The sequence below is a fragment of the Apodemus sylvaticus genome, chromosome 21, assembly GCF_947179515.1.
Source record: "Apodemus sylvaticus chromosome 21, mApoSyl1.1, whole genome shotgun sequence".
In the NCBI taxonomy this organism is placed as follows: domain Eukaryota; kingdom Metazoa; phylum Chordata; class Mammalia; order Rodentia; family Muridae; genus Apodemus; species Apodemus sylvaticus.
Window position 1 is genome coordinate 24,834,679 of NC_067492.1, and position 15,938 is coordinate 24,850,616.

The 15,938-nt window shown below is 43.9% G+C and overlaps 1 protein-coding gene across 3 annotated transcripts; it reads right to left on the minus strand.

Annotated features, from left to right (window-relative positions):
• Positions 1–3,853: 3,853 nt before the first annotated feature.
• LOC127671919 (pyrethroid hydrolase Ces2a-like) lies at positions 3,854–10,817 on the minus strand. Of its 3 annotated transcripts, none has more exons than XM_052167030.1 (12): positions 10,742–10,817; positions 10,007–10,211; positions 8,761–8,899; positions 8,046–8,179; positions 7,707–7,965; positions 6,477–6,575; positions 6,058–6,198; positions 5,858–5,938; positions 5,474–5,618; positions 4,939–5,076; positions 4,450–4,522; positions 3,854–4,059 (listed from the first exon to the last, which is right to left on the minus strand). In XM_052167030.1, exons 1-12 carry the CDS (start codon positions 10,815–10,817, stop codon positions 3,873–3,875), a joined length of 1,677 nt encoding a protein of 558 aa, XP_052022990.1. In that variant the 3' UTR covers positions 3,854–3,872. The 3 variants fall into 3 exon arrangements, with proteins under 3 accessions (XP_052022990.1, XP_052022991.1, XP_052022992.1); XM_052167031.1 differs by having other exon boundaries at positions 6,477–6,571; positions 7,703–7,965; XM_052167032.1 differs by lacking the exon at positions 6,477–6,575.
• Positions 10,818–15,938: the final 5,121 nt, after the last annotated feature.

The following is a 15,938-nucleotide window of genomic DNA, read 5'->3' on the forward strand; positions in this document are numbered from 1 at the left end:
AAATTCAGGAGACAGCAGGTGTTGGAGAGGGTGTGGAGAAAGAAGAACACTCCTCCACTGCTGGTGGGGTTGCAAATTGGTACAACCACTCTGGAAATCAGTCTGGCGGTTCCTCCGAAAACTGGGCACCTCACTTCCAGAAGATCCTGCTATACCACTCCTGGGCATATACCCAGAGGATTCCCCGCCATGTAATAAGGATACATGCTCTACTATGTTCATAGCAGCCCTATTTATAATTGCCAGATGCTGGAAAGAACCCAGGTATCCCTCAACAGAAGAGTGGATGCAAAAAATGTGGTATATCTACACAATGGAGTACTATTCAGCCCTTAGAAACAATGAATTCATGAAATTCTTAGGCAAATGGATGGAGCTAGAGAACATCATACTAAGTGAGGTAACCCAGACTCAAAAGGTGAATCATGGTATGCACTCACTAATAAGTGGTTATTAACCTAGAAAACTGGAATACCCAAAACATAATCCACACATCAAATGAGGTACAAGAAAAAGGAGGAGTGGCCCCTGGTTCTGGAAAGACTCAGTGAAACAGTATTTGGCAAAACCAGAACGGGGAAGTGGGAAGGGGTGGGTGGGAGGACAGGGGAAGAGAAGGGGGCTTACGGGACTTTCGGGGAGTGGGGCGCTAGAAAAGGGGAAATCATTTGAAATGTAAATAAATTATATCGAATAAAAAAATCAAAAAAAAAAAAAGGAATTAGTATCCGTGTCCTCAGATGTGTGGGGCTGAAATAGGAGAATTATATAAATCTGAGACAAGATCACAAGACCCACATCTCTGAAACAAACACAATATCATAACCTCAGTACCTCAGTATCTTACAAACAGCTACAAATATAAAGCTTAAAGATTGAGTAATTCAGATTCATAACGCCCACAGAGTTGCTGTGTGGTGAGAAACACTTCTCTGGGATATCAGTCTCAAGGTTACTGCTTGTGCCCTCTCTTGGTTGGATGTGTAAACAAGGACATTACAAGGATAATATTAAGTCCTTGCTGACTTTAACTGGGGGCAGGGAAGACCTTTCTCTCAGTGATACTGACCACTTAGTATGTTTCCTTTCTATATACACTCCTGGCGTGCCTCTACTCATCAGCTCTGTATATACACACTAAACCAGGAACAGACACTCAGAATATGCTCTAGATCTTTAATAATCACCTCATTTTTGATAGCTTGAGTGTGGATTGTTCTTATGGTGCTAAGGATTGATCTTAAGACTTATTCCTATTAGGCAATGGTTCCACTTTGCAGATTATTTACATGCAATTAAATTGATCAATCCTAGGTGTATAGTTTATAAGTCATGAGTAAGTTCTATGCTGCCCTCCAGTCCTTTTCTTGACAGTCAATCTTTAACCCTGCTTCAGAGTAAACATGAAATTTCTATATCTTACTATACCTGGACTTGTCTTGAATCCAACATAAATAGAATGTTTTGTGACTGGTTGGGTCACTTCACATAATGTTTTTGTTTCCCCTATTGTGGAATGCCATCCAAGTGTGTACACAACACATTTTATCCACTTACCACTGTATGCACAGCTGTTGTCCTTGTTAATTAGCTCCTCTTTCTGGAGGCCCAGTTTCTATATAGCCCAGAAGGGGCCTGAACACATGATCTCACTGTCTTGCCTTCCTACTTGCTACTTATGGGTCAGAGGACTGCCTTGTCTGACCTCAGTGGCAGGGTTTGTGCTTGGTCCATTGGAGGCTTGACGCTCCAGAGAAGGGGGAAGCTAGTGGGGTAAATAGGAAATAAATGGGTGAGGGCAGATGCTCTTAGAGGTGAGGAGGAGGGGGCATGGAGTGGGGGCTCATGGAGTGGGGGGAACCCAGAATGGGACATTTGAAATATAAGTAACTAAATTAATAAATTTTAAAAAGACATGCTCAGTTCCCTCCTCCATGCCATTTTTTATACTTTTTATGTGGAGATGGACAGCAACTAAAATTTCCAGTGTTGCCTGCAGCTTTCTTTCTCTATAGCTCAGGCAGGTCTTACCTTGTGATCCCTAGCCTCTCAGCTCTCTGAGTAGCTAGGATTGAAAGTCTGTATTATCTGATCTGGCTTTATTTCATTTTTATGGTGCCAGGGCTTTGTACATATAGGGAAGCTATCTACCACTGCTATGTCCCTAGGCTAAAAACTGCTTTAAAACATGTTTCATGACTTAGAAATTATGTTCTAGGATATAAATTCAAAAATTTAATATATGTGATCGCCTGGCATCATGTGTGAAAATATCCATACAGTTTATTAAAGCCCAGACCTGGGATGGGAGGCTTTTTAATCCTGTAATCCAACCACTCAGGAAGGCAAGACAGTGAGATCATGTGTTCAGGCCCCTTCTGGGCTATATAGAAACTGGGTCTCCAGAAAATAGAGTAATTAACAAGGACAACAGTTGTGCATAGACTGGTAAGTGGATAAAATGTGTTGTGTGCACACTTGGATGCCGTTCTACAATAAGGTGAAGCAAAAACATTATGTGAAGTGGCCCAACCAGTCATAAAACATTCTATTTATGTTGGATTCGAGACAAGTCCCAGTATAGAAAGATAAAGAAATATTATGTTTACTCTGAAGCAGGGTAAACGACACTGAATGTCAGGAAGAGGACCCGAGAGAAGCATAGTATTTACTCATGGCTTATAAACTATACACCTAAGATAGATCTGTTTAATTGGATGTAAATAATCCACAGTAGTCTGAAGGTTCATAAGTGGAGCTTTTGCCTAACAGGAATAAGTCCTAAGATCAATCCCTAGTACTATAAAAACAATCCACACTCAAGCTATCAAAAATGAGGTAATTATTAAAGGTCTAGAGCATATTCTGAGTGTCTGTTCCTGGTTTAGTGTGTATATACAGAGCTGATGAGCAGAGGCACAACAGCAGTAGGCACTTCAATCAGTCATGTGCATATAGAATGGAAGCATCCTAAGTGGTCAGTCTCACTGATAGGAAGTCCTTCCCTGCCACCAGTTCAAGTCAGCAAGGACTTAATATCATTCTTGTAATGGCCTTGTTTACACATCCTACCAGGAGAGGGCACAAGAAGTAAGGCTTGAGACTGATATCCCAGAGAAGTGTTTCTCACCACACAGCAACTTTGTGGGCATCATGAATCTGAATTTCTCAGTCTTTAAACTATACATTTGTAACTGTTTGTAAGATACTGAGGTTATGATATTGTGTTTGTTTCAGAGATGTGCATCTTGTTGTCACGTCTCAGATTTATATAATTCTCCTATTTCAGCCCCACACATCTGAGGACACAGATACTAATTCCTATTCATAATCAATGTTGTTTTAGGAACAGAATTCTGAAGACAAAAAGATTTACGGAAAGTAGATTTCTAATGATAATTACATATATGAGAAAATGTGAACTTGTCAAGGGAAGGTACAGAATTTCATGCAGTCAGTTGCTGCAGTCCATAGTCCCTGAATCATCCACTTCATGAGAAGAGGGTCTAGAACTTAAGAAAAGAGTGAGGATGGAGAGAAGATAAAGGAAGGAAGGAAGAGAGAAATGAAGGAAGTAAAGAATGAATGAAGGAAAGAGAAGCCTCATATCAATGAATTGTTTAAGTAAAGAGTGTGTTGGGACTCACACATCCACATTGTTTTGAGAGCTTTTATTGACTCTAATGAATGTTTGCCCAGAATGATAAGGAACAACACACAGAGTGGTTTTCATACATGTCTGAAAGGGCAAATGCTGAGGTTAGAAATGGTTATATACTTGTTGGAACAAACAAATATAGATAAATGGACTTTGAAACCTCAGAATTAGCCCATTCGCTTTCAACCTCAAATGCCTTTCCTTACACAGGATGCTACATCTCTGTATTCTTGTCCTGAGAACCATTTAGCTCCTGGATCTTCTGGGGCAGAGTCTTGGTCCAGAACTGTAGCCTTCTGGCCTTCAGGGCTCGGCCCACAGCAGACTGTGTGTCCAACTGCAGGTACTGTTCATCTTGGTCCATCACAGGCCAGTAGGGTAGACCCTCGCTGTTGGGGTTCCTGTGGATATGCCAGGCAGAGGGAAGACTGAGGCCTCTCTGATCCAGAGACTGATTCCCTTAAGACAGTGGATGAGCAGACCAAGGGCTTCAGGGGACAGATGGCCTCGTGTACTCATACAATGTCACCATCAGTGTGTACTCCAGGTGAAGAAAGGGGAGCAGGCCAGTTTTGTGTCTCTCCCTCAGAGGCAAAATCCAAAGAACAGTCCCACAATAGTGTGACTCTCCCACCATGTCTTTGGGATGAGCAGTGAGTGAAAGCTGTAAGTTTTCTGCCTGAGTGTGCCATGGGTTGAAGACTACCCTATAATTACGGACACATGCATATTAATGGACCCCACACCTAGGACCCCACTGTACAGATGTTGAGAATGCGGTGTTTTCTCACCCATTTCTTGCAAAGTTGGCCCAGTACTTCATCACCCTCCTCTTCAGCAGCTCCTCCTCCTCAGTGAAGTTCACTGCAGACAGAGGAGAACAAGAGTCCAAGTCCTAGCCTCCTCATGCAGGTGCAAACTCATGCTCTCCTACAGCAACGTCAGCCTGATGGGGAACCCTAGGCCTGTTTTATCCCCTCTTCCCTCCCATTCAGAATCCAGGGTCCATCCAGAGCACTACTTGAAGTTTCTCAGGTTCATTTCTAAACGAGTGTGCTTTCATTTTGTTTTGCACAAGCTAGCCAAGCCAAGGTCCACATTCTAACTCTAGTATTTTTGGTGGGAGCAGATTGAGGTGTTTTTTTGGAGGCTCAGATACAGTGAAGACTTATCTTGTCTGCTCCCAGACTTTCAGTTTCCCCAACTGGACAAAGATTTCAATAACCGCTCAGGAAATCATTTGATGGTCCATTCAGCAGAAGGAAACAAGGAAGACTCACAATTCATGCCCCACAAATGGGAGCCAAAGACAAAGGGAAAGTCATCACCATGGTCTGCCCTCACATGGGATGGTCTGGCATGCTTGATGAAGCTGGGCCGATGCTGAAACTCATAGAAGTAGACAGGAGCCTGGGAACCTGGAGGTGAGGACACATGTTGACATCATGATCTCTCATATGGAGCTCATCTGACTAACTTTGGTGACAAGAAACATTGCTCTACAGATATCTGGAATCACAGCTGAGTGATGAGCTTCAGATTGGGGCATTGTACATGGGAAACCTTTGCAAAACAGGGACCCTGGCATTTCATATTGAGTGGTTGACAAGACCTTGAGGGAAACTAAGATGTTTCCTCTTCTAGACCTGGATAGTATGCCAGCCTTTACACCAGACATAAAAATTTGTTAGGGGAAAGCTGCCTGCTGTCAGAGACCTGACCAAGACATTCACCTGGTCTGGAAACTGCAGAACTCACCAGGGTTCCATAGCTTTCAGCACCCCCTGTCCATGCTCTTGTCCCAGATGTACTCACGCTGGAAATTTGCCACTTGGAGAGCAGGGATCACAAACATGAAGTCTGCCAGCATCTCTTTGAACTGTGCTTGCAGGGTCTCTGAGTCCTCAGTGTCCCCCATGTACTCCTCCATTACCAGGTCACTACTTCCGGGCGGAATCATCTACACCAATAGGAATCAGGAAGAATGATGACAGGCAGACAGCAGCCTGTAAGTAAGGAATGTGACCAGGGATAAAAGGGGGTCTAGGGGGAAAGACAGAAGCTTTTGGATGATTCCCCATGTGTGCGTACACACACACACACACACATACACACACTATTACACTATTTCTGGGCATGTCATCTGGGAAAAATATACGGAACCCTCTCTATGAGGACAGGAGCCGACATATCTCTCACCATCTGTGCTTCTGTGCTCTTCAGAATATCTGGCAGGGTCTCCCTGGTTATGTTCTCTAGGATATGATTAAAACCTGTGAACTAGGAGGCAGAAGATTGTCTTAAGTTTTGGATGGATTGGAACATCATCAAAATATCTCTAAGATCCTACTTCCCATCCTTTGAATTTATGTTCTCAGAGGCTTAGAATTAGGTCTCACCTTGGGGATTGTCCAGCCATATTCATCTGTGGTGACACCAATGATACTGGGGACAGGGTGAAAATCCTTAGAGGCCAACAGCTCCTGGGGATGCTTGGGTAGGAACTTCCCATCAACCACACCAGGGATCGTCCTGAAGACCTATACAGCATTGACGGTCAGTGCTAGAGATCAATCCTATAGATATTCTGATGCCCATGAAAATACACAGCAATTCCCTATAGCCTATCTCATCTCTGGGTTCTGTGCACATTCTAGAAGAAACTTGAAATCACACTTAGCTTTTCTTTCTCTTTTTGTACACAATACTGAAAGGACACCAAACAATGGAGATAAGTTAGCACATTTGAGTAGTAAGTGATTGATGGAGATCCCACACCTTGTTCATCAGGTCCTCCAAGACACACAATTCCCCCAACCTTGTTAATAGCCAAGATCTCTTCTTTACTCTTTGTTTGCAGGCAGTGCATCAGGGCTTCTGAATCCATGGCTTCACAGCCAGATAGGTTGGCTACTGTCTGTAAGTGCAACAGACAATGGTTAGCTCATCCCTCCCACCAGGGAGCAGAAGATTTTTTGATTCTAGTAGATGTCATTACTTGTAAATAACACATCCTAGTGTTTGTTGTGTATGAAAGAAATGAGTGGAATATTTCACATTTTTTGTCACTCAGGGTGACAACTAGGAAAGGACATTCTACCTGCATATAATTTTGATGTTGCTTCCCCCCCCCTCTCTCTCTCTCTCTCTCTTATGTGTGTGTGTGTGTGTGTGTGTGTGTGTGTGTGTGTGTGTGTGTTACTCAAGGTTGACAATAGGTATGAAAGCACATTTTGTCTGTAAAGGTCACAGAACAATCTCAGCTGTTACATGTCACCTTATCACTTGCTTGAATTTATCTATACCAGCTTAGCTGGTCTATTACCTTCCTGGTAGTCCTCTGTATTTGGTTTCTTTACCTTCACAGGAACACTGAATTTTCTGACACATATTGCCACCACCAACTTTGTATAGGTTCAGAAAATAGGAATGTGGAAACTGATGCTAACACAGCAAATATTTTTACCAGCTGACCCTTTTCTCCCATCATCTGTACTTGTTAGATTTACTTTTGATCAACTCAAAACAGCCAGGATCATCTGGAAAAAGGAAGTTCAGCTGCGAATATTACCTCTGTCAGATTGGCCCATAGGCAATTGCAATTTTGGGCTTTTTCCTGAGAAATGATTAATGCAGAAGAGCCCACCTCACTGTAGTCAGTGTTACCAATGGGCATGTGTTCTAGGTTGTATAATAAATGTAGCTGAGAACCATGGGTACCAATCCAGTAAACATGCTGCTCCTTGGCCTCTGATTCCAGTCTGGCCTCCAGGTACATGCCTGAGTGCACACTTCCCACCAAGACAGATTATAAACTGTGAGATGAAATAAGCCTGTTCCTCTCCAAGGATATTGTGACAACAGTCTTCATCAAAACAATAGGAAACAAACTAGGAAGCAATGCATAAGTATTTTTGCTAATGATAGAAGCCACTGGATAGAGGTTTGCTGTTATATAACTTGTTGAGCATACATAAAATCCAATTGACTGAATACCAGAGTACAAGAGGCAAAGACTGAGGTAGCTGGTGTTCTTGAGAGCACTTACATTGTAGACTACTTCAGATGTGTCAGAGATGAGGTCAGGCAGCAGGGCCACTCCACTCTGCATAATAGCTCCATGAAAGAGTCCTTTGGACATGGGGGACACAACATGGGAAGACACACTTGTGCCTCCTGCTGAGACTCCAAATATAGTGACCTTGTCACGGTTGCCTCCAAAATAAGCGATATTTTTCTGCACCCAGCGTAGGGCAGCCACTTGGTCCAGGTATCCCCAGTTGCCTCTGGCATGCTGGTCTCCAGTGCTGTGAAGGAGCAGGAAGAAGCATGCATGGCTGTCCATGTGCTACTTGGTCCCCATTACCCAGCCCAATCCCAGGCTTACCTGAAGAAGCCAAGGATACCCAAGCGATACTGGATGGAAACAATAACTATTTCCTCAGTGGCTGCCAATACTGATACATCAAACATGGAAGCTGATCCTAGGACTAGCCCACCACCGTGGATCCATACCATCACCTGGAGACAGTAACTCAGATGCCAGGAGGCCCGCACACAGTCCAAGCTCATCTAAACTGCCCACTAGATTATCAACTGCTTTGTCCTATACAAGTTGATGTACAAACAGATCTCCTCAAGATCTCAGGAAGTGAGCCACAGATGGGGTGCTTTAGGCCTGTGAGCATATTTCCATTCCCACTTTCCCAAAAGGAGGTCTCAGCATGGATCAATGACTCTAGATCTAAATTAAAGTCATAGTCACTCTCATACCCACCTAATTAGAACAATAAGAAAAAGAGGAGAGCCTTCCTGAGGAGCTTTCCTGATTGCTAATCAGAATGGCCATCAGATCCCATTAGCAGAACACATAATTTGGAGCTAGAAATTTGGATGATGTCAATATTCAGCCTTTGTTCACCATTCTGAGTGGGTCTGCCAAGTTGATAGAAGAACTCATAATTTTATCAAAAACCTAGATACTCTTACCTACCAGAGCTGCAGGACCTAAACTACAGTGGAGCTCAGAATTATTTTTCCCCTCCCATCTTCCAGAGAAATAAATGGCCTGTTCTACCAGATGACCATAGTGTGACACTCACAGGCAGGTTAGAGCCCTCCTGGGCATGGACTGGTGTGTAGATGTTGAGATACAGGCAGTCCTCAGACATAGAAATGGGAATCATGGTTAACTGCATCTCCTTCACACCCTCTGAACTCATCATATCAGTCTGAAGACATCTAGTGAAAACAGAAGGCAGGAAGTCCATGTTACCAGGTGGTGAAATCTATATCTTAGACTAAACTTTCTCTCAGCGACCTACAACTACTGCTTTCCACCCACCATGGCTGCTAGCACATGATTCGTCTTTAAAGTCCCTACCACAGTAAATGCAACCAGCCCTGTGGAAATGGAAATGTGGCAGATTTATCAGGGAGGACTGTCCATCTACAGTAAGATTCTGGGGGCTGGTATGTGGAGACTTTCTACAGCTTCATTGAAAATGATTGGCTTCCTGTTCCAACATTCAATCCTGTGTGTAAAATTTAAGTCCTGATGTGGTGGTTACTTTGGATTGTTGACTTGACACACTGTACTATCACCTGGGAGAAGAGTTTTACTGAGGGATTGTCTAGACCCTGTTTGGCTGGTAGACATGCCAGTGACAAGTTACCTAGGTCATGTTCATTGCAATAAGAATATCTGTGCATGGTAGGAGGCACCATTCCCTAGGAAGAGGGCTTCTGGATTGTATAAGAATGGAGAGAGTAAGTAAAGATTAGTAGGCATGCATGTGTCCTTTAAACTTCTGTCTCCGTGCTTTCCCACCTATTGGTGATTGTAAACTGAAATTGGGACCCATCATAAAGTCTTTCCTCACTAAGTTGCTTATGTAAGAATACTTTATCACAGCAACAGAAAGGGAACTAAGATACTTGGGCACTGGGTTACTGTGCCCACATAGCAACTAGAGGAATGAATGGAAAATACCATTCCAGAAGGTAGTGAGACATTCTTCATTTCACTTCCAAGTACCAATAAGGAATCTCCTTAGTCCACATGGTCTCCAGTTGGAAGCATGAGTATTTGTTCCTTACTCACTGGCACATGAACAGTGGACAGTGAAGAATGGGCTCAGTCTGTGCTCCTTACTGCAGTCCCTACAACTAAGTGCCTACAGGTCCCAAGCTCTGACTCAGCAGGCTGGCACAGCTCTTCTATTTGAATTCCCAGCACATTCATCAGAAACATGCATGGAAGACGCCCCTCAGCACAGGCAGATAGAGCTCAGGTGGAGGAAGCACTGCAGTGCTAAGGCCTGAAGGCCCCTGGGTCCCAGGACTTACATGGCCGGCTGTGCGGTCCCGTCTCTCACACCGCTCCATGGCTCAGGGTCCTCAGGAGGTGCGAAGCGCAGTGGTCCTACAGGAGGCTTGGCAAAGGGAATTCCCAGGAAGGCATGGACATCAGATTTAGTGTCTTTCATGTGGACGAGGCTGCCTCTCACCTGGCCTGTGTGCGTGTTCCTGATGGGGCTGGCTAAGTCCTGGCCTGTAAGTGGAGAGATGCCATCAGCTGTCACCACACTTGGGCTTTCTACATCATCATCACCATGGTACATGGGGAAGGTAACCTGGGTCATCTCAGTTCAGCAGTAGGATGAGGAAATAAGGGCTTCTGCTTTCCCGAGGGATAGAAATCCTGTCCACTGACCCTCTTGAAAAGTGACCAGGCTCTTTCCTAATCAAGAAAATGACAGGCTTTGAGCCACTTGGCAGTATAAAGGAATGGTTGTCATTATCCAAGTTCAGTAGGATTTTGAGCCACCACACGCAGAGGAGGAACATGTTCTTGTTCTCCTGTCCCTGTTTCCTCCTCAGTGTGTGCTAACCTCAGACATCTCTGACCCCTGTGTGCCCTGGTGTGACATTAGAAAGCACACAGTCCCATGCTGTCACCTGTCAATCTCCACCAACTTCTTCTCCCTCCCTGGTGCCTTCCATTCCCAAGCTCATCCTCTGACTTTGCAGACCTGGCACAGCTCTGACCCTGGTCCCCTCTGCTCATGTAGATAGTCTCACCATGCACATGCTGGAGGAGAAGCAGGAGCCCACAGGTGACAACATACAGCCAATCAGGAAGTCCAGACAAAGGCATGGTTGAATCTCAGGCTCAAACCTGTGCTACTGCAGATGAGAGTCTCACAGCAGGAAACAGAACAGATTGGCCTGGACCAGGCAGGATTTTGTACCTTTGGGGTGTAGGTGTGGAAATTTGGTTGGATGGGGCAAAGTTCTTATTGCAGAAGAACTGATAAGGCAGAAACCACAGGAAGCCAGAGCCAGCAGGCAGGGCAAAGCCACCTCTGCAGATTCTGTTCCTCCCCTGGCCTCTTGAACAGACACAACATGGCATCTGAAGTCCTTCTGCAGTGCCAGGATCCCTGTCCTCCAATGTGGAGTCATCATGATCCCTGGCTCTCTTACTCACCAGCCCAACACAGGTGTTGCTGTCAAGATAAGGGAGGAGAAAGCTGTATCAGTAGAAGCCATGGGGCTCCTATCAATAGGTGCACAGTCAAGGTGCTTCTTGTTGTAGATGATTGACTTTACAAGAATTATCATTTTAGTAATGTCCAAGAATTGGCTTTCACGTTACTGCATGCATCCTACAAAAGCTAGCAGCCTAGGAAGACACAGATTTGTCATATGTAGGCTGCCTGGGAACATGGGGATCTAGAGAAAGAGAGATAGAGCCCGTTAATGACAGAGAAAATGTGCTTAGGAGTACTCAAAAGCAGATAGAGTAACATTTGACACTATTGTATGATAGCATAAAGTACAAGAGATTATTTTTAATAGAGGCCCCAGAGAAGATTTAAGGACATCAATAAATTAATATGGAAGCTGAAGGAGAGTGATTGTGTCACAAGCAACCAAAGTGTCTTAGTTGGTCTGTGAAAGTTAGAAATAAGTGTCTATACAAGGGCAGGTACTCAGGGAGGCAGGAATAGGATGATCTTCTCCTGGACATATCTGGGTCTTCTAATGCTCCCATTTCATTGCAAAGACATACCTCAGAGTCAAACATATTCACAGATGCTCTGAGCATGTGAGCATGAACCTTATAGTATCTCCAGGCCCTGGGAACTGGGAAGAATCTTCAGCAGACCCCAACACACACACACACACACACACACACACACACACACACACACACACATCATCATCATCATCATCATCATCATATCATCATCATCATCATCATCATTGTCTGTGCCAGGACTCACATGAGATATTGCTAGGAAAATCGAAGCTGTATCCTGCGCATGAATCACCCAACCTGCTGTACTAAGGATCAGGAAATGGGGGTGGAAAACCACCCAATGACCTGAAAGTCCTGTATGCTCCACATCTTGATATTAGGGAATGATAAGCAGTTGGACACCATGGCTTTGTTAATTCTTCTTTACCTCAGTAAATGTTCTGCTTTAGATCCTGTGTGGTCCATAATCAGTCCTGATTTTCTGTGCCTAAGTGTGCAGAGGTCTCAGTGAGACCCTCCTTTTGCTGTGTGTGTGTGTGTGTGTGTGTGTGTGTGTGTGTGATATTTCCACCACCTCCCATGACCTGGGAGCCTTTACCCCCAAAACACCACTCTCTGACACTGCAGAAGTTGACACACCTCATGAGCTGCTGCCACAAGAGGAGTAAAAGCCCCAAACTGGCCTGGTGAACCTTCTGTTGCTGCCCTCCCTGATCGACCCACATGAATCAGCATCTTGGGCGCCATGTTTGTGGATGATGCCAGGGCCACCAAAGGGCAATTTTCAACATCATTTTAATTCCAAATGCTCACCCTGTCTCCTGTGACTTGCTGCCTACAATGGCTTACCACACAGCCTCTTTGTCCACATATCTTACTGATGGCACCAGCCACTGATGCCTGATAGTTGTTGTAACAGACAACAAATATTGAAAATGTCATGCTTAGAGCTTGCTGTGCCCACAAAGCTTTATCTTCTAAGAAAATCTATGAAATCCTGTGTGATCGGGTGAAATGTCCTTCTAGCTGTAAGGTAGAAGGCCATGCTCTAGAACGCCTTTGGTGGAACTCAAATTAGGTGAACACATTTCTTCTTTTTTTGCTTTCATTTTAGTTTAGTGTTTGAGACAGAATATTGTCTGTAGTCTAGACTGGCCTGCCATCTCAGCTTCTTGGGTTCTGGGTTTACAGGTGTATCACAGAGCATCCGGCTAATACATCTGCTCTAAGTAATCCTGGGCATCCCCCATTAGGCTCTGACAAGTTGATGTTCCCAACTATGTTGCAGAAGAGGGTGAGATGGGAGAGGGAATAGGATTCAACTCCACCCTTCTTACTTCTGTCAGTGTTTCTAAACACAGGAATCCAAATAAAGAATGTTCCAAACAGCAGCCACAAGTGAGTCAGGCAGATCTTCCTGCATGGAGAACCCTGGCGACCTTCCAGAGTCTGGTGACCCACAGCAGTGCCACACCAACTCCAGTGCCATCTGTGTAACATGACAATTTTCATTAAGGCAGACAGGAGATAAGTGCCCCTTTGGGCTAGGCTTCCTGGAGGTCCCTGGCAGAGTACCCACCTCTGGCCTTCAAAAGGGCCTTATACAGGTACTTATGATAATGAAGGTAATAGATGGGTAAAAGCTTTGAAGGGCAGAAGGTCCTATAGTATTCTTTAAATTTTAGAGATTAGCTTGAGCCAGACCACCTTGGTGTTTGCTGTCCAGGGCAGTACAGAGGGCTTTTGTAGTGAATATGTGCTTATTCTTAAGACATTCTGACTTTTGGTGGCAGAAGAAGGCTTATAACATACAAATTGGCCTGAAGGTCCAGGTTCTCCTATTGGTTATTAACGCAACTTTAATGAGTAAGCAAGTTAGACTCGAATGCCACATGTCTAAGGTTCATGACCATAGTCTGCTTTTGACCATGGTTCACAGGGTAAGAGTTCCTGTGGGCACTATGCAATGCCTACTTAGTGTTCTAATTAAGATGGATATGTATTTTTCTTCTGCTCTTGGAGGTGTGCCAAACTCCATCTGTTCCTTGTTGCTGTATTATAAAAATGCCTGGCTAAAAAGTAAAATTGCAGTAGATTCAAACCGATTCTGGTGTGTCTGTCATTACCTGTGCCTTCCTGAGTACCAAAGCCCTGGTTCCCCACAGTCTCGAAGTCCCATGGGGTCCCGATTGGGACAGTCCATGGCATAGCAGGGGTCACAGGTGAGGCAAGTTCAGTGGATCAGATTGGGGAAGCTTAGGAAGAGGTTAATGAAGCTTACAGTATCAGATTGGAGAGGCCAGGAAGAGGTGTAGGTGGGGATATCAATTGCAGCACACACTCTCTGGGAATAAAGCCATTCTGGTTCAACTTCTGATATGGGACTGAAAGTTGCTGACAGGCTCAGAACACACATGCCATTTGCACTGAAATCCAGCCTGCGCTTGACCCAGCTCATGTGCATGGTGAAGTGAACCCAGGGACTGTTAAGGTCAACTGAGGCATGGTGGGTGCACCAAGAACTTCTGTATACCCTAATAACTTGTTAGAGTGTCCTGTTGAAGGATACCAGTCTGTTCAATCCTAGAGCTTGGCATACTCAGAGATACTTGGCAGCATGAATATATTATATTAATTATATTATATTATATTATATTATATTATATTATATTATATTATATTATATTATATTATATTATATTATATTATTGTTATTGTTGTTAGTGTTATTATTATCCAAAAGTCCAGTAGCAGCTACAGCTCCAAATGCAGTAAGGGAAAAGATGCATCTTTTCCGTTGTTATCCTCTGACTTGAGGTCCAGCATAACTCAGATCCCCTCCCTCTGGGTTGGCTCCTCAGTATGGGTGATCTGCTCTGGGATCCTTTGCTTGGTGGAGGGCTACTCTGTGTCTTTGGTTGTGTATTTCAGTCTGTGTACTTTGGCTGGAACATTTGGAGTAAGCTACCTCTTTCCACAATGCGGGTTCTTGGGGTTGAACCTGGCCACCAGTTTGGAGTCAGGTGCTCCTACTTGTCAAGTCATTTCACAGGCCCTGGTGAGGGAATTTGGAAACACATTTTTAACAAGTTCTTCTGGCAGCTCTGTGAGTTACTCCTCTCTGTGGCCTCAACCTCTGAGTCAGCAGAACTCACCAGTTTTAACTAAGGTTCCCTATGTCCCCTTAAGAGTTTTAAGTGGAGGTCCTTGATCCATTTGGAATTGATCTTTGTACAAGGAGATAAGAATGGATCAATTTGCATTCTCCTGCAAGCTAACAACCAGTTGAACCAGCACCATTTATTGAAAAGGCTATCTTTTTCCCACTGGATGGTTTTACCTCCTTTGTCAGACATCAAGTGACCATAGGTGAGGCATCATTTCTGGGGCTTCAATTCTATTCCATTGATTTACCTGCCTGTCACTGTACCAATACCATGCAGCTTTTATCACTATTGCTCTGTAGTATAGCTTGAGGTCAAGGATGTTGGTTCTGCCAGAAGTTCTTTTATTGTTGAGAATAGTTTTCGCTATCCTGGGTTTTTTGTTATTCCAGATAAATTTGGAAATTGCTCTTTCTAATTATGAAGAATTGGGTTGGAATTTTGATGGGGATTTCCTTGAATCTGTAGATTGCTTTTGGCAAGATGACCATTTTTACTATATTAGCCCTGGAATCCATGAGCATGGGAGATATTTCCAACTTCTAAGATTGTCTTCAATTTCTTTCTTCAGAGACTTGAAGTTCTAGTCATACAGATCTTTCATTTGCTTGGTTAGAGTCACACCAAGGAATTTTATATTATTTGTGACTATTGTGAAGGGTGTCATTTCCCTAATTTCTTTCTCGGCCTCTTAATCCTTTGAATATAGGAAGGCTACTGATCTGTTTGGGCTAATTTTATATCCAGCCACTTTGCTGAAGTTGATAATCAGGTTTAGGACTTCTATGGTGGAATTTTTGGATCACTTAGGAATAAATCATCTGCAAATAGTGATACTTTGACTTCTTCTTCTCCAATTTGAATCCCTTTGACCTCCTTTTTTGTCTAATTGCTCTGGATAGGACTGGATTTTTCTTTCTGAGTCAGGGATAGAGAAACATCTAGGTCTCCATTTGGAGAGGGTTGGCTGTTCATAGTGAAGTTCATAGGATTGTAGAAGAATAGGAAAGTTATCTGAGCATTAGCAGGCATGCGAGGATTTTCTCATCTCTTCCTGGGCATGGCTATG

What these genes read in the sequence shown, in the direction of transcription:
- LOC127671919 (XM_052167030.1), bottom strand. Translation starts at nt 10,817, where the DNA reads ATGCCTTTGTCTGGACTTCCTGATTGGCTGTATGTTGTCACCTGTGGG. An exon ending in AGAGCACAGAAGCACAGATG is followed by an intron (nt 5,619 to 5,857) that starts GTGAGAGATATG and finishes CTATTGGTGTAG; the next exon opens with ATGATTCCGCCCGGAAGTAG. An exon ending in GCCAACTTTGCAAGAAATGG is followed by an intron (nt 4,060 to 4,449) that starts GTGAGAAAACAC and finishes GCATATCCACAG; the next exon opens with GAACCCCAACAGCGAGGGTC.